Source organism: Lissotriton vulgaris, chromosome 1_1, assembly GCF_964263255.1.
Source record: "Lissotriton vulgaris chromosome 1_1, aLisVul1.2, whole genome shotgun sequence".
NCBI classification, from domain to species: Eukaryota; Metazoa; Chordata; class Amphibia; order Caudata; family Salamandridae; genus Lissotriton; species Lissotriton vulgaris.
The window spans coordinates 326,516,830-326,541,030 of NC_141685.1; the positions used below are offsets into that span (position 1 = coordinate 326,516,830).

Here is a 24,201-nt window from a genome sequence, read left to right on the forward strand (position 1 = left end):
TATTTTGGATCTAAAGGGAATGTTGCTGTAGTAAATAAACCAGGGTTTTAATCTCAAATGAGTAGTGCGGTCATGGGGTGGTGAGGCTAACATGAACAACTCTGCATCTTAGGAGCGCATGTGAGTCAGGATAGAATCTCGACCCGATACTAACCTCCTCAACAATAACTGTGCTGGTGAGCTCTCGACTGGGGAACAATCCCCTCAACAACGGTGTGCAAGTCTGTAGCGCATGTGTGTGTTGGGATGCATGCTCCATCAGGGGACGACCTTGTGAACAATTGTATGCCTGGTTTAAAAGTGTTGGAGTAGGCTGTCGACAGAGGGACAGCCCAATGAACATGTGTCAGGAGCACATGTGCATGTGTGTGTCGAAGTGGAAGATTGACTGGTTACAGTCCTATGAACTTTGAGTGCATGCTCAGGGTGCAAGGTCCATGTCTGGAGCTAGGTTTCTACCCCCTTAATGTTGATTTGTTTTAAGAAGAAGAGGTGAACATTGTTGTTTTTGGAAGCAGAATTGTGGTGGTGTGGAATGTATTTTTTGTTTTTATATTTATAGAAGGAGAAGTGTTATGCCCGTGGTTGTGGTGATGACATTTATGATTGTGTTACTGGAAGGAAAAGTGTGGTATTGTGGCATGTGTATTTTGTTGTTAAATTTAAGGTGGTAGAAGTGTAGGTTTTAATGTTGTGGTGATGTGTAGACCTTTTTAAATACAAGAGAGGAGAAGTGTAGTATTATGTGTTCATGTCGTGTAGTACAAAGGAAAGAGAAGTATTTGCTATCTCCTCCTATATGAAATGGATGCTTCGCCTGCCACTGCAATATTGCTGCCTGAGTTTTCAGTTTCATTGTGTGAATGGTCAGGAGAATTGGCCAAGCCTTGGAAAATCTGGGTTGAACAGGGTGTTTGTACCATTTCCTAATGGGGCTTTACATAACCTGTCACTTATATCTGTATTGAAGTTTTACCTCGTTGATCCTAAAAAGACTTACAGAAAACAGACAATACTCAACATATTTCAGTAGCATGCAGTCCTTTTTGAATGAAATCCTTTGTGGTTCTACAAGTAGTGTGTTTTCCTACCTTCCACTGTCACATGCTTTTTGGCCCTCCGGTCCCGGTTACAGTCTATGGGCCCGATTCACAAAACTAACTTAAGACAAAATTCTAAACTTACTACTTTTGGTATTCACTGAAGTTAGGATTTTGTCTTAAGTTTGTCTTAAGACAGACTTAAGACAGACTAAAGACAGACTTAAGTTAGGATTTTGTCTTAAGTCTGTCTTAAGACAAACTTAAGACAAAATCCTAACTTCTGTGAATACCAAAAGTAGTAAGTTTAGGATTCTGTCTTAAGTTAGTTCTGTGAATCAGGCCCTATGGGTGTGGGCTCAATGCCCCAGACAGTATCCAGACCCTACTTAAGGTTGGGAGTAAATTGACTTATATGCTTTCTGCTGTTTCCAATCATTATTTGCTGGATATTTGCTCTTTTTAAAAATACTTTTGTTTAGCATGTGTTTGAAAGAAATAATGAGTTGTAATTCGACGTACACATTTTTGCTAGTGAAAACTTGGAGGAATATACCTGCGGAAAATGCCTAAAATATGCAAAACACGTGCATAAATGGACAACAAACAAGGATTCCCACGCCCATTGCTTTGTTTATTTGTTTATTTATTGAGAACTTTATTAATCGCGTACATGACCCGGCAACTGTACAATGACACACAAACATCCATCTTACAAAGTTGATTACATAGATCGTTAGGTAAAACAGCTTATATGTTGATTACATAATGTACATAAAGAGTCATTTCCTCCAGGTGATTGGTTAGCAAGGCCACTTCACCTCTGCTTTTGTTGTTTGTTGATCTGAACATCTTTGGCATAGTCTGTGTTTTAAGTCATACTGGCTGGGATAGTTGATTCAGTTCAAGAATAGGCTGCAGGGGGAATGGGGCAGCAGCTGTTTTGTGACTTATGATGGAAGGGACCTCCATATTCTGGGAATGTTTCTGGTGAACGAGTGTGTAGAAGAGCTTTCTTTTTTAAGTTGAGGCATTCCTTGTAGCAGCGAGCCCCAGCAGCATAGAGAGAACTGGCCATCTGATCTGGTAAGTTTCCAAGCCAGGTATTTTGGAGAACTAAAGTGCATTGCTTTATGGGTAATGCACATCATTTTGAAGATGCATCCTGCTTCAACTGGAAGCCACTTTAGGATGGCACATATGGGGGTAATGTGATCAAAGTACCCAGGTGAGGTAATAACATCCCAGTCAAATCACCACATTATTCTTATTCCTGGGTGTGGTTACATCATCATTTTCCCCAACACCTTGTAACGAGGACCCATCTGTCGGCAACAGAAGGTGGTCAAGCTAAAATTACGCTTTGCGTCCTGGGAGGCAAATGATTAGTGATTTAAAAGGAGCTTTGAGAATTCAAAAGGTTAAAGTCAAGAGATGTGACTTATGCCCCAATGAATGGCAGTGAGGAGGTGTGGAAAATACTATAGAATGGGAGATTTTCAGGGGCCATGAGTGTGGACAATTTCGTCTTTACCTTATGCCAGAGACAAGGATTATATTTGAAAGAAATACATTGAACAACTAGTGCTGGTCATCATCCATGATTTAGGCTCTCTTTACTGACCTGCATTCAGTCTGGGCTGATTCTGGGCCATTGCTGACGTGTTCCAATCTGTAATGCAGAAGAATCTCCAGCAGTGCCCAGCTCAGAATGCAGAAGAGCAGCTTGAGTTCGGTGTTGAGTAAATGACTACATGTGGACATATATTTGGCGATACACTCTGCAACTATATATTGTGCCCATTAAAGTGGTATGTGTTGTCTTATTGTGCAACTGATGCACAAACACTGACAAAAGACTATCTGTAGAAACGTTTGAAAAACATGTCATTACCCTGGCTCTGCCTAGTCCCACACCTACCAAACTTTTAATTGTAGTAGTAATGCTTGTTCTATTTACTTCTGTGCAGGTTTTTACAATGTTGCATATGGGTCAAATATTTTCTAAAATAATTGGTAGTAAATATAAAACATAAATTGGATTCACTAACAATGTCCCCATTACTTTTTGTGCTATGTGTCACTTTCACTACTACTTTCCAATCCAAATAATCCATTCCAGAGCACAAGTGGTTGAGTGCATTACTAGGAGTACTTCTTCTGACTGATTTTCAGCCTCTCGTGGGCGACGGCAATGGTGTAGTAGTGCTGAAATTTTATGATTAATATTGGAATGGGTATCACAATTGTCATAATGCCTGACATTGCCGCTAACGCTGCCACGACTTTGCCAAATGTGCTTACTGGGTACATATCGCCATAGCCGACAGTGGTCAGTGTCACTACTGCCCACCAGCAGGCTGCATATATATCTCCAAAGTTTGATTACATAGATCGTTAGGTAAAACAGCTTATATGTTGATTACATAATGTACATAAAGAGTCATTTCCTCCAGGTGATTGGTTAGCAAGGCCACTTCACCTCTGCTTTTGTTGTTTGTTGATCTGAACATCTTTGGCATAGTCTGTGTTTTAAGTCATACTGGCTGGGATAGTTGATTCAGTTCAAGAATAGGCTGCAGGGGGAATGGGGCAGCAGCTGTTTTGTGACTTATGATGGAAGGGACCTCCATATTCTGGGAATGTTTCTGGTGAACGAGTGTGTAGAAGAGCTTTCTTTTTTAAGTTGAGGCATTCCTTGTAGCAGCGAGCCCCAGCAGCATAGAGAGAACTGGCCATCTGATCTGGTAAGTTTCCAAGCCAGGTATTTTGGAGAACTAAAGTGCATTGCTTTATGGGTAATGGACATCATTTTGAAGATGCATCCTGCTTCAACTGGAAGCCACTTTAGGATGGCACATATGGGGGTAATGTGATCAAAGTACCCAGGTGAGGTAATAACATCCCAGTCAAATCACCACATTATTCTTATTCCTGGGTGTGGTTACATCATCATTTTCCCCAACACCTTGTAACGAGGACCCATCTGTCGGCAACAGAAGGTGGTCAAGCTAAAATTACGCTTTGCGTCCTGGGAGGCAAATGATTAGTGATTTAAAAGGAGCTTTGAGAATTCAAAAGGTTAAAGTCAAGAGATGTGACTTATGCCCCAATGAATGGCAGTGAGGAGGTGTGGAAAATACTATAGAATGGGAGATTTTCAGGGGCCATGAGTGTGGACAATTTCGTCTTTACCTTATGCCAGAGACAAGGATTATATTTGAAAGAAATACATTGAACAACTAGTGCTGGTCATCATCCATGATTTAGGCTCTCTTTACTGACCTGCATTCAGTCTGGGCTGATTCTGGGCCATTGCTGACGTGTTCCAATCTGTAATGCAGAAGAATCTCCAGCAGTGCCCAGCTCAGAATGCAGAAGAGCAGCTTGAGTTCGGTGTTGAGTAAATGACTACATGTGGACATATATTTGGCGATACACTCTGCAACTATATATTGTGCCCATTAAAGTGGTATGTGTTGTCTTATTGTGCAACTGATGCACAAACACTGACAAAAGACTATCTGTAGAAACGTTTGAAAAACATGTCATTACCCTGGCTCTGCCTAGTCCCACACCTACCAAACTTTTAATTGTAGTAGTAATGCTTGTTCTATTTACTTCTGTGCAGGTTTTTACAATGTTGCATATGGGTCAAATATTTTCTAAAATAATTGGTAGTAAATATAAAACATAAATTGGATTCACTAACAATGTCCCCATTACTTTTTGTGCTATGTGTCACTTTCACTACTACTTTCCAATCCAAATAATCCATTCCAGAGCACAAGTGGTTGAGTGCATTACTAGGAGTACTTCTTCTGACTGATTTTCAGCCTCTCGTGGGCGACGGCAATGGTGTAGTAGTGCTGAAATTTTATGATTAATATTGGAATGGGTATCACAATTGTCATAATGCCTGACATTGCCGCTAACGCTGCCACGACTTTGCCAAATGTGCTTACTGGGTACATATCGCCATAGCCGACAGTGGTCAGTGTCACTACTGCCCACCAGCAGGCTGCATATATATCTCCAAAGTATTTTTCATAAAAGAAGTGAGACTCCACTGTATGAAACTCAGCATAGAATAATAATGTGGCAAAGAAGAGTGTTTCAACGGTCAAAACAAGCATCAAAATAAAGATTTCCCGAACAAGGGATCTGAAGGTTCCGGAGAGGACCCTAATGATCAATACAGATTCTAGCAGCCTGAAAAATCGAATGAGTCGAATGATGTAAGTTAGACGCATGAAACCCAGAACTAGCCATAGTAAGGATAGCTTTATAGGTCGTCCCACAGCACAAAACTGAATGAATACCGGGAAAAGGGATATGAAATCCATAATGTTCAGAAAATTTAATAGAAACTTTTTCTTATCAGGACAAAAGAAGAAGCGTAAGAAGAACTCAGCGATGAACCAAAGGACACATAATAGCTCCAGATAAGGCAGATATGTGGCGTGGTAGAACTCCAGCTCCCCAGAGATGTTAATGATAATACCAGGAGGGACAGGATGCTCTGTATGTGTGAAGTTGGCTTCATAAAGGAACTGGCCTTTTGTCTCCTCGAAGAACACAACAATGGCTCCGATAGTGAAGAGCAGGGAGACCAGGGTGACACACTGCAAAGAGAAGCATATCAACAAGTGTCATTATTGAGTTTTGATGTAGCTAATAAATTATTTCCTGACACTTCAAACTATAAAACTGTCACCTGAAAAGTAACTTATAAGAAAGTAATGTTATTGTCTCAATAAATTGAAATCAGTCAATCAATATACTTATTTAGGCTAATGACAGCCATAAAAGAGACATACATCTGTACATATAATAAATGTGCGATAAATGGGTAAAGAAATATATGAAATATATTACATAAATATAAAATAAGTGCAGTCACATTAGCAGCATAGTAGGCAAGTACGATTCATAAGGGATCAAAGTATCATAAAGTGCATTGGACTTAACAGCATAGAGGATACGTACAACACATCCATGGAACACCTTCTGTTGTATTCAACAAGTTCCTTACTCTGATTGAGTGATGAATAAAGCCAGCAACAGAAGTACATGTTAGGGTTGACGAGAATTCTTGTCAAACTTATGACAGCTAAAAGCAAATCTATCATAGATAACATTATATGTATGCAGTGCGGGTAATAAACACTGTTATACCAGTGCCTTACAAAAATGACAAAAAAAAGATTGTAATGTATTGCTAACTGGACTGATATATTATCACAATGACAAAGGGGCAAATTAATCTTCCAGAGCCCTTTCCTGAAAGGTTACTATAACTTCAACAATACTGAGTCGAATCCTTGTTAAAAGGAATCTATGATATAGATAGGTTACGCAGCTGAGGTGACACCCACAACACAGTTCAATCATATTTGTTGTTGTAATAGGAGCATAGGCGTTAACAGTTGATTTCTTTTCCTCTGTCAAGATCCTAGCCTCATCACACTTTTCAAGAAATAATTGTTTCAGCATTTCCTTGAAACAAAGTTTGCCTCAGTTTGGTGAAGAGAAAGCACCTCGTAATCCTATCTTTTCAAAATCTTCTTTGATGTATCTCCAAGGATACTATCACCATGGTCCAGTGAGAGGCAAATGAAATAATCTTGCAATTGAGTGATGTTTCATGTTTTCTCCAGATAGCTAATCACAGTGCAAGGGGGCACAGCTTAATCAGGCTCTTCAGGTAAGTGAAATCCAGCTCAGAATGACAGATAAAAGTAGACATGGATTTGGGCACAGACAAGATCCTTCTTAACCGCTCCCATGCTTATGACGGAACCGCTCCGTCATGGCCCTCGGGTGGGCTGTGCTGGTGACGGAGCGGTTCCGTCATGGCCCGCTCGCCGCGCCTGCGCGGTGCTGATTTCACACCTGCGCTGACGTTCTAAAGAACGGACGGGCCATGACGGAACCGCTCCGTCACAAGCACAGCCCACCCGAGGGTCATGACGGAGGGGTTCCGTCATAAGCGTTGGAGCGCCGCGCAGCCGCCCCACCCCCTTAGCGCTGCGGCAGATATGCCGCCGCAGCGAAAGGGTTAAGAAGGCCTTCTCCAGAAGTTGTAACTCCTTCTCATCAGTGTAGGACCAAACTACAGCCCCATAACTTGTGACAGAGATGCATTTGCTTTTATTAATTTCTATCATCTCTTTTTAAGAGGTGTTGAGCCGATTTTATGTGAGCATCTAAAAATGGCTTTTCTTTATCTGTCAAACTGACTAACTGACTTCAGCACTAATTTGAGTGCTGAACTGAAGAGTACACCCAAAATATTGAACATATTTTACTTGGTTAACTTGGGTACTGTGTAACCAATGGGAATGGTTTTAGTCAAACAAGGTCCACAAATCATCACAAAAGACTTGGGGCCTGATTTAGATCTTAGTGGCCCGCCCGCTCTATTTAGATGTTGGTGGCCGTCTCTGCTACATTTTTCTGTCCGCATCAATGGCATCATAGGCAAAAGCGGCTGTCAGAGAAAGTTCGGCCCATTCTCCATCAGGTCAATTTTGATGTGCCTTCCTGCTGACATAACTGTGGGGGGTAAACCGCCACACAAGGGTTGGCGGTTTCGAACGTATATAAGGAATACACTTACCTTTTTTCTTTTTCACACTTCTTTTTCCACCATGAACCCGATCGGCCACGTTTCTTATATTGACAAATGAGATACTTCTCATATATATTTTATTTAATGCAAAACATAAAAGGGTAACAACAAAAAGCCTTTCCCTTCACAGCAGGCTGTTGTAGTGTTGTCCAAAGCTTGTCTCATATACATACTGCCAATGGTAACCTCAGGAAGAGCATCTTTGGGCACAGAGGAGGCAACTCAAGGATCTTTCTTGGGAGGGGTGGATTTGGTATGGATAGGGGTTAGGGACAGATAAGATGTGAATTCTTCAGGAAGGGTAAAGTAGGAGGGGTGTGAGGGAGGGGATTGGGGTTTGGAGGTAAAGGGAGCTCGAATGGGTGATGTGCATGTGTCTGTATGTTTTGCAGTTGCATGTGGGTCTGGTGTATGTTTGGATGTGTGTTTTTGCCAGGTGTTTGGTGTTTGAGTGAGTGTGTGCATTTGGTTTTGGCAGGTGTTGTTTTGGGAGTAGGTGTGCTTTTTTGTAAGTGTGTTGATTTGGATGAGTGTGCTGTTGAGGTTGTTGGTGTGGTTGTGGTGTATGTGTCTATATGTTTTGCAGTTGCATGTGGGTATGGCGTATGTTGTGTATGTTTGGATGTGTGTGGTTTGGCTGGTGTTTGGTATTCTGGTGAGTGTGTGCATTTGGGTTTGGTTGGTGTTTTGCATTTAAGTGTGTTTTTGTGTGAGGGTGTTGGTTTGGATGAATGTGCTGTTGAGGTAGTTGGTGTGGTTGTAGTGCTTGTGGGTGCCACGGTAGTTGTGGGTGTGGTGGCGGTTGTGATGGTTGTGGGTGTGGTGGTGGGTGTGGTGGCTGTGGGTGTAGATGTTGAAGAGCATGGGACTGAGCAATGGTCTTTGGGGTACTCCGCAGTTGATCTCTGTGGGTTCGGAAAGGAAGGGTGGGAGTCTAATCTTTCGGGTTCTGCCGGCGAGGATGGAGCAGAGCCCTGTATGCAGGCGTCGTGAAGTCTGGCAGTGAAAGTGCGGTGGGAGACGTGTCGAAGGTTGCTGAGAGGTCTGGTAGGATGAGGGGCGCGGTGTAGCCCTGGTCGAGGAGTGTGCGGATGTCATCTGTGGTGACGAGGAGGGCGTTCTCAGTGCTGTGGTTGCAGCGGAACCCGGATAGGGAATGGTCAATAATGGTGTTCTTCAGCTGGGCGTTAACAGTCTTCTTGGTGATTTTGGCTGCAAAGGGTAGGAGAGAGATGGGTCAATAGTTTTACAGGTCCGTTGGGTCTGCAGAGGGTTTCTTGAGATGGGCTCGACTTCTGCGCATTTCCACTCGTCTGGTAATGTGCTGGATTCGAAGGTGGCGTTGATAGTGCGACGTAGATCGAGTGCTATTGCGGCGGCGGCTCTGTGGAAGTTGTGCGGCAGGCAGGGGTCCGTGGCGGGCCCCTGAGTGAGCGCTCTTTGTGGTCGTGGCAGTATCTTTAGTGGTGATCGGGGTCCAGGTGGCGATGGTAGGCTGGCTGTTGTCGCTGAAGGAAGGAGTGGTTTCTGGAGTCTGTTCGCTGAAGTTGTTGTAGAGGGCCTTGATTTTCAGGTGGCAGTAGGAGCCAAGCTTGTTGCAGGGGTCCTGGGAGGGTGTGACGTTAGTGGCTTCGCTGGGGGTTTGCTGAATTGCTGCATGATGCTGAAGATTTCCTTTGAGTTGCTGGAGTTGGTGAGCATTTTCTTCCGGATGAAGGTCCTTTTGGTGGATCTGATGAGCTGGTGGTATTCTGTCATGGCAATCTTGTAGGTGGTCTGGCCTTCAGTGGTTTTGCTGTTACTCCATCATTTTTCAAGTCATCTACAGGTACGTCTGGATTCTAGGTGGTCGGTAGTGAACCAGATGGCCTTTATGGGGCACTGTCTGCCGGGTTTGCAGAGGGGGGCAAGCTTGTCTGCACAGTTGGTGATCCACCTGTGTAGTTCCTCGGCGGCAGAGTTGGCGTTGGTCGAGGTGGATCTTGGTTGAGAGTGGAGTTGAGGTGCTTCTCTGTAACCTTGCTCAAGTTCCTTCACGGTGGGTGTGGACTTGGTTTGTGAGTGGTGGCCTTGTTGAAAGAGAAGTGTAGGCAGTGGTGGTCCGTCCAGAGGGGCTGCGTGGTGTGGCTGAAGCAAATATTGGTCCCTCCTGCGAAGATAGGGTCGAGGGTGTGTCCTGCCTTGGGGGTAGGGGTAGTGACGAGCTGATTCATTCCTATGTTGGTGAGGTTGTCCAGAAGGGCAGTGGAGAGAAGCAAATGTGACCATTTGTTGTGTTTGACACCTAAGGCCCTGGATACCATTCAGTATTTCAGTCTGGCCTACAGAGATGCTGCATAAGAGGTCAAGAACCTCCTCACTCAGAGTAGCCTGAGTGACAGGGGCAGAGGGTGAGGTGCCTGTGGCGAAGGAGACCCCATCCCTTTTAGGAGGTTGAGTTCGGCCAACTGGGCGTTGTGCAAGAGGAAGGTTGGAGATGGGTCTCTAGGTGGCCGACAAGGAGGCAGTTGGTATAGTTCCTGTAGAGTACACACCACTACGGACTGGAGCTTGTGGAAGCCTCCGATGATTCCAAGGAGGTGGCCTCTGTTCCAGTTCCCTCACCCTCCATGCCATGGTGTCCATCGGTGTCTGATGTCTCACCACCCAAACACAGTGGCCAGCTGCTTTTTCGCCTCCGTGGCAAATGTCTCCTTCTTCATTCTTGAAGATGCTGAAAAGACACATATAATAGTTTTAATGTATCAGTGTAAGTATAACTGATCACAAACTTTTTTCTCAAAACATTTTCCAAATTTTCATATTTGACCTGATTTAAGGCTTTCAAAGTTTGGTTTAATATTATCATTATCTCATGCATGTAGGGAATATCTTCAGAAACCATTTGGTCACAGTTTTGTAATTTCCCATTCTTGCAGTTATATTATTTTTGATAACTTCTCTTAACCATTTTCAATTCTATCCAGGAACTGTTTAACAAATCTGAATGATTCTAATTGGTTGTATTGCACAGTGATCTTATGTCACAGAAATCTATATATAGCAACTATCCCTTTGAACAATTATTAAAAGAAATAAAAATATGCATCAAGATGTGTTAATATTTACTGGAATTATGTACCAATATTTGTATAAACGGAAAGCCTGTTTCTTTTGTTTGGGCACTTTACAATAGTAACTCTTACTCAAGTAAGTTAAGTATTTTTCAAATGTTATGTGTATTTTATGGATCCAGCTCTTAAGTTGCTTATTAATGTATCATGCTCTATGTATTTACTTATGCGGTTTAACATCCGTAAATTATACAACTTAGAAGGATAAATAGCACTAATAATCATATAAACATTGCAAAGTATCATTATTATCAAATTAACTAATATTCCTCCTCACAAATTATCTGGGAGGCCTTCAAGGTGGTGATCAAGGGCTTAGCAAGGTCACTTAAAAAGAGCTATATTGTTAAACAGAAAGAACTCCTGGCTCAGGTGGAAACTGATCTCATTGACCTGGAGCGTGAACACTCGCATGATCCCTCGCCCGACAACAGTCATAAACTTCTCCTGAAACAGGATGAGTTTCGGTTAAAATCTAGAGAGCAAATAGTGGCCAGGCATCGAGCGACGCAACACAGGCTTTATGAGTTAGGGGACAGGACAGGCAGGATGCTGGCATGGCTGAAGAGGCAGGAAAAAGGCTCCAGATAGGTTCATAAGCTGAAGATGCCGGATGGAGACACGGTAACACACCCAAAAGACATAGTGGAACGCTTTGTCGACTACTTTGAAGGGGTGTACTCCCCCTCTACTAGCTACACAGCAGACGATTCGTGTCAGCTCCTTGCAGACAGTAAGGTACTGTGCCTCTCAGAGACAGATAAAGAGGCTCTGGAGGCTGACCTGTCCACGGAGGAAATAGGCAAGGCTCTTGGGCAACTTAAGTCAGGAAAGGCTATGGGACCTAACGGGCTTCCAGTTGAGTTTCTGAAGGCAACAGCCTCTTTAACCATACCACATCTGAAAGCCATGTATGAAGAGAGCTTAGAAGGGGGCCAGCTGCCCATTGACCAGCGCCTGGCCACTATAGTGGTTATCCATAAAAAATGAAACCGAGCAACGATTGTAGCTCCTAAAGGCCGATCTCATTGATAAATGTGGAGACAAAGGTATTAGCGAAAGTTCTGGCGAATAGATTAGCGACGGTTATCACTTCTTTAGTCCATCCAGACAAGTCTGGCTTTATGCTAGGGCATAACACGGCTCTCAATTTACGAAGGGAACACAACGTCATGGCTAGACGGCCATACATAGAGGAAGACAGGGCGATATTATCCCTTGACGCCTCTATGGCGTTCGACTCCATAGAATGGCCATATTTATTTGAGGTGTTGCAAAGGGCAGGGCTAGGCCCCAAATTTGAGACGTGGATACGCCTCCTATATACTGGGGTGTTAGGACAGGTGAGGGTGAACAGTTTTACTTCCTGGACATTCGAGCTTCGTATAGGTACGGGGCAGGGATGCCCGCTGTCCCCGCTGATCTTTTCCCTTGTACTGGAGCAACTCGCGGACTGGATACGTAGAGACTTGATGGTGCGTGGCATGCGCTGGGCGGATGAAGTGGAAGACCGTATTTCGCTTTATGCGGATGATATCCTTCTGTACTTGGCATACCCATACAGGTCGATCAGTCTTGTCCTTGATATATTAACAAACTTTGGTAGATACTCAGGGTTTCCTATAAACTGGTGTAAGTCGGTCCTTTTTATGCTGAAAGGAGAGGTACCACGTCTCCCAATAAAATGTGCGATAACTGTAGCCAATGACGGTTTTCGATATCTAGGGGTCTTTGTAACCTGGGATCCCACCTGCTTTTATGACTCAAATTTGGCTCCGCCTTTGGCTAGATTGCATGCTTTGACGCTTGTGGGGAGAGCGGCACTTTTTAAGATGTTGGCACTTCCCCGCTTCCTTTACGTTCTCCACAACTGCCCTTATAAAGTTCCAGATTCCTATTTTAAGGCGGTTGAGAGTGAGATCACCACGCTACTATGGGATGGAAAAGCCTCTAGGGTTGCTAGACAGAAACTGACAAAAATGTGGTATGATGGGGGCATAGCCCTCCCAGACCTACAGCGCTACTACTGGGCGGCGATCTGGTGGCTGTCAATCATTGGATATATTACTCCCCGGATGATCCAGCGTATGCTCTGCATAGATACCAGACCAACCGATCCAGTTTTCTGGGCGCCCTGTATAGCACAGATAAGAAAAACAAAAGGAAGTTTTTTGTGCTGATTAAGCATACGCTTGACATTTGGTGCATAGTCTTGTCTCTACTGGGGGGGGCAGACACCTTATTGTTGGCCACACCACTTTGGTTCGCTCAGAAGTTAGGGAGACTGGGATATCAGCCCAGGTTTGATAAATGGGAGCTCATTGGACTGTCCACGGTAGGGGACTTGGTTAAAAAGAGCGATTTTGACCTTTGCTGAGCTACAAGGCAAATAGTAATTGGATCAGGGGGGATTTACCAATATCTCTAAATCAGACACGTGTTACAGGCAGCCTTTCCGTCATTCACTGATATACCGGAATCCTCCTCTCTAGAGGACCGCCTGCTTTAACTTATAAAAAATTGAGTAGCAATCTTCCAGAAACCTTCTTAAAGCTCAGGGAGCGCTGGCAGGAGGATGTAGGCCCTATAGAAGATGAAGAATGGCAGTCAGCCCTGATGTCTCCCCGTGAGGCGGCCATCACTCAGAGATTCCGCCTGATCCAACTGAGAAAGTATTGGCAAAAATAGGCGCTAAACCAGACAACAGATGTGGAAGGGGTTGTGGCCAGCAAGCCACGTTTTATCACACATTGTGGACTTGCCCAAAGGTACGCGCCCTCTGGGAGGGAGCCACAACACATATGTCCACTGCAATAGGGAAGGAAGTAATTCTCACCCCACCACTAGGACTGCTAAACATCTGGGAGGCCACTGACCTAACGGAAATCGAACAACAGTTCACTACACTGGGTTACACAATGGTGAAGAGAGAGGTGGCTAGGAGTTGGGGGACAGAGCCCCGCCTCGTGTTACCCTATGGGGCAAGGAAATGGACCGATGCATGCTAGCATAGACAGAGGTCTATAATGCAAGGGGGTGCCCTAAGAAATGGGATAGGAAGTGGTCCCACTGGAACAGACATAGGGCAGATATATGTGTGTCACCCACGGTAGAAATGGAAATGCGCAGACAGGAAAGCTTGGTGAGAGATGTACCCTGAAGGCTACTGACTGATGGTGACTTGTAACTTTCTGATGTTATTCTGTTATTTCAATCATGTACTGTATTAATGTGATTTCTCTTAATAACCAATAAAAAAAAACTAATATTCAGCATACAACATAACATACATTAAAAATTTAAAGTAAATATACTTTGATTTCTGAAACAAGTAAAATCAAATCAATAAACTTACAAAAAAGGGACAACATACACATTTAAAACAAAAAATGAAATGAAATTTGAAAACAGCATAAAATAGAGATTGATAAATGCATAACATTTTAGCATATGTGAAACAAATTAATTGTGACCAAAATAACATTGCAATATTATTTTCACAAAACAATAACAAGGCAGGTAGTTTTAGTCATTACAAATAAATATTAACAACACTTGGAAAATTGCGAGTTGAACATAGCTAGTAAAATATAAGCAGTGAAAATTAACAGACATTGACAATGTGAAACACATATATAAAATATGTTATTAGGCGAAAAAACACTTACAAGCACAACATCCTGTGAATGTAAATGGAGACTGCAATCTGTAAGCTTAAGTACAACAAAATATATTCAAACAAACAAACAAGGCAAAAAAAATGAAGAAAAACACACACATTGACAATATATTAACAATTAGTAAAACTAGAGAAACAACAATAATGCTAAAAATTTCCTAAACAAATCGAGATATAAATACTTATGTATGTGTTTATATGTTTAAAATTGTGCCAAACGCATTAGCAACAGCTACATTAAAATACAAAATGACATTTAGGTTTAGTTACATTTTCAAAAGTATAACTTACCATTCTCCACTCCACCAGGGATTTCTGTCAAGCCTTCAGGATGTAGTATCAGCAAGACCTTCTCCTCCCAGGGAAGAAGTTGTAGGGGGTAGAAGAGCCACCACCTGTCTTCTGGGCCTCCAGGAGACACTTGGAGGCCAGGAAACACACTCTTCCCCACAGGCCGCCTCTTCCTAATTTCCTCCATATGCGTAGGCTGTTTGCTACAGCATTTACTTTGTCAACTATTCTGGCCTCCATTTGCCTTTTCTGAGCTATAGTTGTAGTTTGTACTTGGGCTCCAAACAATTGTGGCTCTACTCTAATAATTTCACCATGATTGACAATTCTGCCTCAGTAAAACAAGTATTTCTCCTCCATGCCGTTATGAAATAGATAACTTTAAATGAATTTATTATCCCATATGTCAAAGAAATTAAAATAATAAGAAATGTATGCACAAGAAACAGGGAAAGGGAAAAGAAGCCTGACTTGACTGACAAAAGTTAGCCTCAATAAGGTCCTGCAGCAGTGGAAGGGCAAAGATCACTGTCTGAAATGGAGTGTGTTTTATTGTGTGGTATGCCGGTGAAAACAATTAGCCAAAACACAGGTGTGTGCTGCTAGCATCCATCCAAAAACCACAATGATAGTACAATGTTGAACATGTTCCGCGAAGGAATCGCTCTGTCGACAATCGCCTGCTAAGACAACGGCAGCACAGCTGGGAAATCTAAATCAGTCTCAGCGCAACCCTGCCACGTAGGGACGATAGACGTCCCTCCAAGATCTAAATCAGGCCCATGGTCACATTAGTCTGTAAATCTAGATTTTCCATAAAATGTATAAATGAATTTGTAAGAAGATGAAATCATCATAATGGAATGCAGGTCATTACAGCACTACTTTTGTACAGATAGTTAAAATAATTACAATAAAATGCAGTCCATTATACGAACATTTTGTTCTGCTAATGCTGTGTTATAACTATCGAATAGGAGCCAATTAAAATCATCATGACCACCTAAAAGTCCACAATATAAATTTTTATGTGATTACAACAGTTTTCCTTTAACCGACCAATATCAATTGTCAAACTTTTCTGAATATTTTCAGTAGGACGTAAACAGATCCCCAAATATCTGACTCATAGTTATATTTCAGATGTCTAACAAGCACACTGTACTGTCTTTCTAGCTACGGCTTTTATCCCACTCAAAGGAGAAAATGTTATGTTATGTTATGTTAAATAGAATTTATTGAGCGCACGTACGCCCGTAGGCTTCATGGCGCTATTGGAAGATTTGCAGAGACATAACACAACAACAAAAAGAGGCAGAAGTTAACTATGGGTAGGCTTGCCTAAAAAGCCAAGTTTTGAAAGCTTGTCTGAAAACCAAAAGGTCTTCATGGAGTCTCAGTGTCAGTGGCAGAGAATTCCATAGGGAGGAGGCTAGAAAGTGAAACGAACCGCCTCCCTGGCGTTGTTTCCTAATTCGAGGCACAACTAACAAGTTCTTGTGACCCGAGCGAAGGGCGCGTGAGGGGATGTACCTGACAAGCAGGCTGCTAATAAATCCAGGGCCCTTGCCTTGTAGAGCCCTAAAGATAATGCATCCAGCTTTAAAGGTTGCTCTCTGTGCTACTGGCAACCAGTGGAGACCGGCCAGACCCGGCCTGATGGACTGCCACTTGGGTATCTTGCAAATCAACCTGGCCGCTTGGTTCTGAACCAGTTGTAGTCTCTTGAGCTGCCTGGCTGGAAGACCCAAATACAGACTGTTGGAGTAGTCCAGGCGGGACAGCACGAGAGCGATGATGACTTGGATCAGAGCAGAGTAGGTTAACAGGTGGGCGATCTTCCTGATCTTACGGAGTTGAAAAAAACTTGAGGATACCACCGTCCCCACCTAACTTTTAAGAGAGAGGTCTTCATTAAAAGTAACCCCTAGGCGTTTTACTGTTTGGGACTTGGCTGGAGGATTTCCCATTTCTGGAGGCCAGAAATGTGGCCCCCAGTACAGTTCACTCTTCCCAGGCAAAATCAATTCAGTTTTGCCTGGGTTGAGTTTCAGGTGATTTAGACTCATCCATCTCTGGATGTGGACCATGGCCTCCTGAAATTCGGTGGCAGCGCCAGGGGAGTCCAGACGGAAGATCAATTGCAAGTCGTCAGCATAGTTAAAAATTAAAGCTTTAAACTTTCTTAATGAAAACAGCAGGGGTCGTAAATACAAATTAAATAAAAGTGGGGACAAGGACGATCCCTGAGGGACTCCGCATTCATTTTTAATTTTAGGGGCTGTAAAGGTTCCTAGTCTCACTGCCTGGGTACGATCCGAGATAAATGACTTCAGCCATCTCAAGGCCGAGCCTCTGAGGCCCGCCTGCTCGGCACGGTCGACCAAGATGGTGTGGTCGACCGTGTCAAATGCGGCCGACAGGTCAAGAAGTACTAGTGCTTGATGAATATCCTTGTCCGCATTGCATCTGAGTACATTCTGGACCGCCAGTGTCACCATCTCGGTGGAGTGCCCCGGTCGAAACCCAGCTTGATTAGGTTCCAGATATCCAGTGGATTCAACAAAGCTAGAGAGACAGCTAGCAGCATGTGCCTCCAGAATTTTTGAAAGGAATGGTAGCAAGGATATCGGACGATAGTTTGATGGATCGTGGGGGTCCAGGCCAGGTTTTTTAATCAAGGGAATGAGTAGAGCGTGTTTAAACCCTACAGGTACCTTCCCCTGATCAAGTGAATCATTTAGCAGAGGAAGGATCCCCTGAGGGATAGATTGCCCTATTTCTGTAAAAATGTGGGGTGGGCAGATGTCGTCGGGTGAACCAGACTTGACACGTGCCAGGAGAGCGGAAAAGGTTTTAGAGTCTATGGCAGGGAAGGCATCTAACGTGGCGGGATTATTAAAAATATCATCTAAGGGAGATGATGTAGGAGAGCTTGCAATGTTGCGTTTTATTATTACAATTTTCTCTCTGAAGTATTCATTCAGAGAGTCACACAACTTCTGAGTAGGAACTATTGAGGGGGCTGTCCTATCATCGTCGCAGAGCTCATTAACTATATTAAATATATCTTTAGTTTTGTTGGAAGAGGTTACAAATTTTTGGGAGAAGTAATTGGTTTTGTGTTGGTGCAGAATTTTTTGGAACTCCTTCCTAGCAGCGCAATACACCTCTCTATCTTGTGGGGAGTAGTTTGCTCTCCACTTCCGTTCCTTTTGTCGTACCCCTAATTTAAGATTTTTCAATTCTTGGGTAAACCATTTATGGGCAATGTAAATGTAAAGTGGCAAGCCCACAACAGATGTCTATAGTATTGTCTATAAGATGGGTCTCCAACTATTTTACTAGTAAGTGCTACTTCTGATCAGCAAAAATCATTGTTTGCAACCGAAGCCTACAGAAGGCTAAGTAACTTGCGCATTGTTCAAAGGGACCCCCCTGCCCAGCTTCATTGACTTTAAGCCTAATGACCACAGAGCTAGATACCTCTCCCTGACCAACGACCCCGCCGCCGCCAGAGCCAACCTTCACGAAGGGATGAAAAACGTAGCCGAGTGGATGACGACCAGCCGCCTGAAACTGAACTCAGACAAGACGGAAGTCCTCATCCTGGGCTCCTCGCCCTCCGCCTGGGACGACTCCTGGTGGCCCCCCGCCCTGGGCACCGCACCCAAACCGACAGACCACGCACGCAACCTGGGCTTCATCCTGGACTCCTCCCTCGCCATGACCAGACAAGTCAACGCCGTCTCCTCGTCGTGCTTCAACATCCTGCGCATGCTACGGAAGATCTTCCGGTGGATCCCCACCGAGACCAGGAAGACGGTCACCCAGGCCCTCGTCACCAGCCGACTGGACTACGGCAACGCCCTCTACGCCGGAACCACCGCCAAGCTCCAGAAGAGACTCCAGCGGATCCAGAACACCTCAGCCAGACTCATCCTCGACATCCCACGACACAGCCACATCTCCGGACATCTGAGAAACCTGCATTGGCTCCCCGTCAACAAAAGAATCACCTTCCGTCTCCTCACCCACGCACACAAAGCCCTACACGATCAAGGCCCGAGCTACCTCAACAACCGCATCAACTTCTACGCTCCCAAGCGCCATCTCCGATCAGCCAGTCACGCCCTCGCCGCCGTCCCCCGCATCCGAAGAACGACAACAGGAGGAAGGTCCTTCTCCTACCTGGCCGCCAAGACCTGGAACTCCCTCCCTCCCGACCTGCGCCTGACCCAAGACCACCTCTCCTTCAGGAAGAAGCTCAAGACCTGGCTGTTCGAGCAGTAGCAGCACCCCCCCCCCCCCCAAGCGCCTTGAGACCCTCCGGGTAAGTAGTGCGCTCTACAAATGTCTTGATTGATTGATACTATGGTTTGAAAAAAAACATGTGTGCGTATGAATCAGATAAATGTGTGTGGCTGACAGAGAGCCTGTGAGGTATATACTGGAGGCACAGGACATATCTTTCTCTATATGTAGCACAGTTTCATGTATAACAAAAACATACAGCCATTTTTTGAAATGGGAGAAAGTTAAAGTGCAGAAAAATGTTCTGCATAAATGTTCATAATATGAAACATTTTTCTGTACTTGAAATTTCTTCCACTTAAAATAATGGCTGCATTTTCAGTTAGAAATATGGAAACGTGTGTACCAGCCACTGGGAGCTAGGTGCCTGCTGTGTGTAAAGGTGATACTTTGAAATGACAGAAAATTAAACTGAAGAGTTAACTTTTTTATATGGATTCCATAAAACTCATCATTTAATTTTTTTCCCTTTTCCAAAGTTTCTCATTTGTAAACAGCAGGCATCTTGCACCTAATAGCCTGTAGACCTGGGGTCATATTTATAACAGAAAAATACAGCCATTTGTTTAAATGGGAGAAATTTAAAGTGAAGAAGCATGCTTCATAAAACATTAGGGCGTAATTGTGTTAATCGAAAGTGGAGAAAAACATTACAACAATATTTCATAGGAATATTTTTGTTTATTTTACAGTTATACATTTGGTACAGTGTGTACTGACCACTGGGAGCAAGAAACCTGCTGTTTTGTAAATGTAAGGGTTTGAAGTGGGAGAAATTTAAAATGAAGAGTTAACTTAATCATTGAGATAACCTTTCCTTTTCTACCATTTAAAAGCATTCAGAAACATAATTGTGTTCTCACCTTCCAATACTGAGTTTACAAGAACCTATATTTAAGAGTTAAATGCCTCAGTGCTTCAGTTCTTCACCTCTGTGCTGCAGTCGGGCACATAAATCTGGCTGAGCACTGCTCATTCTCAGAATCTGCTATTTGCAGCCTTATGAGAATGTTGTTAAATAAACACAGACTTCCATTCACATAAAAGGAAAATGTGTGCCTGTGCTTGTGAGCTACTCTGAAGGTGTCTGCAATCGACTGGTCGAAGACTCCTGGTCTATGATTTTGTACAACTATCCTACGAGAGTGATTACTAACTATTTAGCTTTGACACACAGTGCCACCAATTCGCTTTGGCCAACATGTACTTGAGTCATTGTAGCCTTTTTTGAATTATTTTGTACAAAGCATACCAAATTTTGTCAAACCGCCCACTTGGAGATGATTTAATTCTTCAAAGCAAACATTTATAGCTTAGCTGAAATGTCCATTTTCTATCTTATGATAATAGGGCCTTGATCACCATTTACGTTCTAGGAACACATTTTCACAACTTTTTAGCAGTAGAATTTCTATTACGTTTGTGTAAAAAGGAAGAAATGTAAGATTTGGTTGTAGCAATGTATCATTAACTGTCCCCTTGAGGTACTTGGCTTTTTATAGTTGGCAGACTCCCCAACATGTGTGCTACATCAAATGCTAACAGTAGTATTGCTTTCATTATGATCTTAAAGCTATTGTGGGTTGGTGGGAAGATCAGTTAAGACTCTAACTAGATAGTTCTCCCAAATTACAGGGTAACCTCCCCAGAGTGTTTTAGACGGTTTGCCAAATTAGAACTTTGAGGCTCTATGAGTAGGTTTATTTCATGAGAAAGCAACATTTTACAACTAGTGCATCTAAGTGTATTATCTGTCCATAGGCATCAATTAGGGGTTGATAGAGGTCGCAGCTGCTACCTCTGCTTTCCACTTTGCAACTCCTGGCACCACTCTTGTGGCCCCTGACTCCAAGTTCACAGGGCAGCTCCAGTAACATAGGTTAAATTGATATAAAAATGAGTCCTGTTTTCTTTCAATTGTCCCAGCCCCTGGTTCCTCCAAGGACAAGGGCTAGGGAGCTTTCCTCTCTCTAGTACATAAGAAGAATGTGGGTTTTACAGTGTTTTCGAAAATATGTAAAATGTAAAAATGTTGTGTGAAAATCATTTATTATTACTATGGTGTGCTTATGATACATAGGGGCATATTCTCAAGAACGTGTGATAACCATTGCAAACGTAACTTAACGCAACTCCCAACATCGCAGTCTATCGTGGGAAAATTACGCTTTGCCAATAAAGCATTCTCAACACAGCGGCACCATGCGATATTCTCCAGATAACACGTCAACTTACCGCGTTAAAAGCAACGCCACGCCGCAAAAATGCAAAACGCAACGGCAAAAAAAGCTGCGATGAGGCCAATCGCGATACAAAAATCCTCAAAAAACAGCTACAGGCCTGCAATCCACATGCGTCAGGCGGGAACAATTACCATAAAAGTTGAAAAAAAAGACAAACAACAACAAAGAACCATGGATGTTGCCAGAGCAAGTACGGAGGAGAACCAGAACCCCACAAGCCCCCCGGAGGACCAGCCTGGGACCTCGGGGTCAGGGAAGGGCAAAGAGAAGAAGAGTAGGAAGAAGCGCTTCAGTCCCAGGAAAACAGGATCCTGATAACGGAGGTGGTCGAACACCATCAACAACTGTGTTATTGGCAACATAAAATGGACTATGGCAGTTCATCATGGACAAGGTGAATGCAGTTGGAGTGCTGAAGAGGACAATGGACGAGGTCATGAGGCGCTGGAATGATGTCAAGCACAAAACCAAGCAGAAACTCGCCAACAACCGGAAGGCAGCAATGCAGACTGGAGGTGGGAGGCCTGCGCCACAGGAGGAGCTGGACGACATGGAGGAAATGATGTCCACAGTCAACAGTGGGGAGACGGTTGCTGGAGTCAGGGGACCGGATACTGCCCAACAGGACCGGACACAACAGCACCAGGGTGAGTAACTACCAGGGATGTCCTAGGACGTCTGAAAGAATGATATAGTCATGAGTATTAAGTCATAGGTCATGAATTACCATGTTCCAATAATCGTGCCACCCCAGTTCAGATAAGCTTCCTAGGACCGGTTTCTGGCATTACAACCGTCTTCAGCCAGGCTTGCTTAAATCCAGTGGCAAAGTGAGCAAGGGACTCACGTCTGAGCATACCCCGACAAACTTATGGCGAACAAAGCGGTACAAAAGGGGGTGGTGATGGACGGAGCATCTGAACCAATCAAACACTCACACCCAGTCAACAGATCTGGGTTTAATCCATCGCCGTTCTTTAGCCCACTCTGCCACCCCAGTTCAGACATGTCCATATGCAAATCAGTCTGACCCATTGCCTCATGGGAACAATCCAGCCCGAACTGCTAAGCCATGCCTTCCCTGGACCGGAAACAAGCTTCCCAGGACCGGTTTCTGGCATTACAGCCGTCTTCAGCCAGGCTTGCTTGAATCCAGTGGCAAAGTGAGCAAGTGACTCACGTCTGAGCATACCCTGCCAAACCTATGGCGAACAAAGCGATACAAAAAGGGGTGGTGATGGACGGAGCATCTGAACCAATCAAACACTCACACCCAGTCAACAGATCTGGGTTTAATCCATCGCCGTTCTTTAGCCCAAGATAGCCTGGCTGATGAGGATTATGAATCCGAAACCGGTCCCAGGATGCTTGTTTCTGGTCCAGGGAAGACATGGCTTGGCAGTTCGGGCTGGACTGTTCCCATGAGGTACAGGGTCAGACTGATTTACATATGGCCATTTCTGAACTGGGGTGGCAGAGTGGGCTAAAGAACGGCGATGGATTAAACCCAGATCAGTTGACTGGGGGTGAGTGTTTGATTTGCTCAAACGCTCCGTCCATCATCCCCTTTTGTATCGCTCTGTTCGCCCTAAATTGGCAGGGTATGCTCAGACGTGAGTCCCTTGCTCCCTTGGCCACTGGATTCAAGATAGCCTGGCTGATGAGGATAATGAATCCGAAACCAGTCCCAGGATGCTTGTTTCCGGTGGGCAGTTCGGGCTTGGCAGTTCGGGCTGGACTGTTCCCATGAGGCACAGGGTCAGACTGATTTGCATGTGGCCATTTCTGAACTGGGGTGGCTGAGTGGGCTAAAGAACGGCGATGGATTAAACCCAGATCTGTTGACTGGGTGTGAGTGTTTGATTGGTTCAGATGCTCCGTCCATCATCCCCTTTGGTATCGCCATGATCTTGATGGTGTCATCGATGTTGATGTTGGTCCAAGAGAGCAGGTGGTTGGTGTAGATGGTGGTCGTGGGGACGGAAGACTTAGTGGTTGCCGGGATGATCGCGGTGTTGAAGCTGTTGTGGATGTCTGCGATCTTGCGGTGGAAGAAGTTGGCCAGCGAATCGCACAGGTCTTGCGACGGTGGGATGTCGTTGGTGTTGGAGCTGGGGTTGGAGAGTTCCTTCATGATGTTGAAGAGCTCTTTGCTTTTGTATGCGTTGTTGTCTACACGGTCTTTGAAGGAGGCCTTTCTGGTGGATCTGATGTGGTGGTGGTGTCTGCGGGTTGGGTTCTTGTGGGCTGCATGGCTTTACGGTGTTCGTTCACGGAGCCAGTTCTTTAGCTTTCAGCATGTTTGCTCGGAGGCCTGGAGGTCTTCAGTGAACCAGCTGGCTTTCTTGCCGTTGTGGCCGTTGGAGGGTTTCTTGAGCGGTGCGAGGGTGTTGGCACAGTCGTTGATCCACTGTAGCATTCATCTCTGCCTCATGGCTGGTTTCAGCTTGGTTCTGGCCTCTGCATCATCACCTTCCACTGTCTCCTGATACACTCTGCGACACTCACCTTGGACCTCTCAATGGCCAGGCATATGCTGTTTGATCGCCAATGGCACAGCTATCAAACTGCGGACTGAACTCTTCCTCTTCCTTTGGACTTGTCATTCCCTGAAGGACTCTGGCTGACCCTCCATGGGCCAACATTTTAAAGTGGGGTTTGCATGGCCCTGTACTGCTCCAGTTGCAACACTCCACTGAGTGTGCATTAAACATTCTGAATCACACAGATGTGTTGTCTCTATGGTCTTACAAGTGTGGTAGTATGGATGAATGTAGGGTCAGTGAATTCCTCTTACATCCATGTGGCTCGTGTCATTGGACTTGGGTCACAGGGTGACACATCGCTGATTATTGTCCAGGTGGCAATGACGCAACAACAGTGACAC

General features: G+C 44.3%; 1 protein-coding gene across 2 annotated transcripts in view; it reads right to left on the reverse strand.

Annotated features, from left to right (window-relative positions):
- Positions 1–1,669: 1,669 nt before the first annotated feature.
- The window catches only part of LOC147747121 (voltage-gated potassium channel KCNC1-like), a 78,513-nt gene continuing 55,981 nt past the window's right edge, over positions 1,670–24,201 (reverse strand). For both annotated transcript variants that reach the window (XM_086952373.1, XM_086952374.1), the window contains one exon: positions 1,670–5,665. In XM_086952373.1, the coding sequence (XP_086808499.1) occupies positions 4,847–5,665 (819 nt within the window). In that variant the 3' untranslated portion in view covers positions 1,670–4,846. The remainder of the gene's footprint in view (positions 5,666–24,201) is intronic.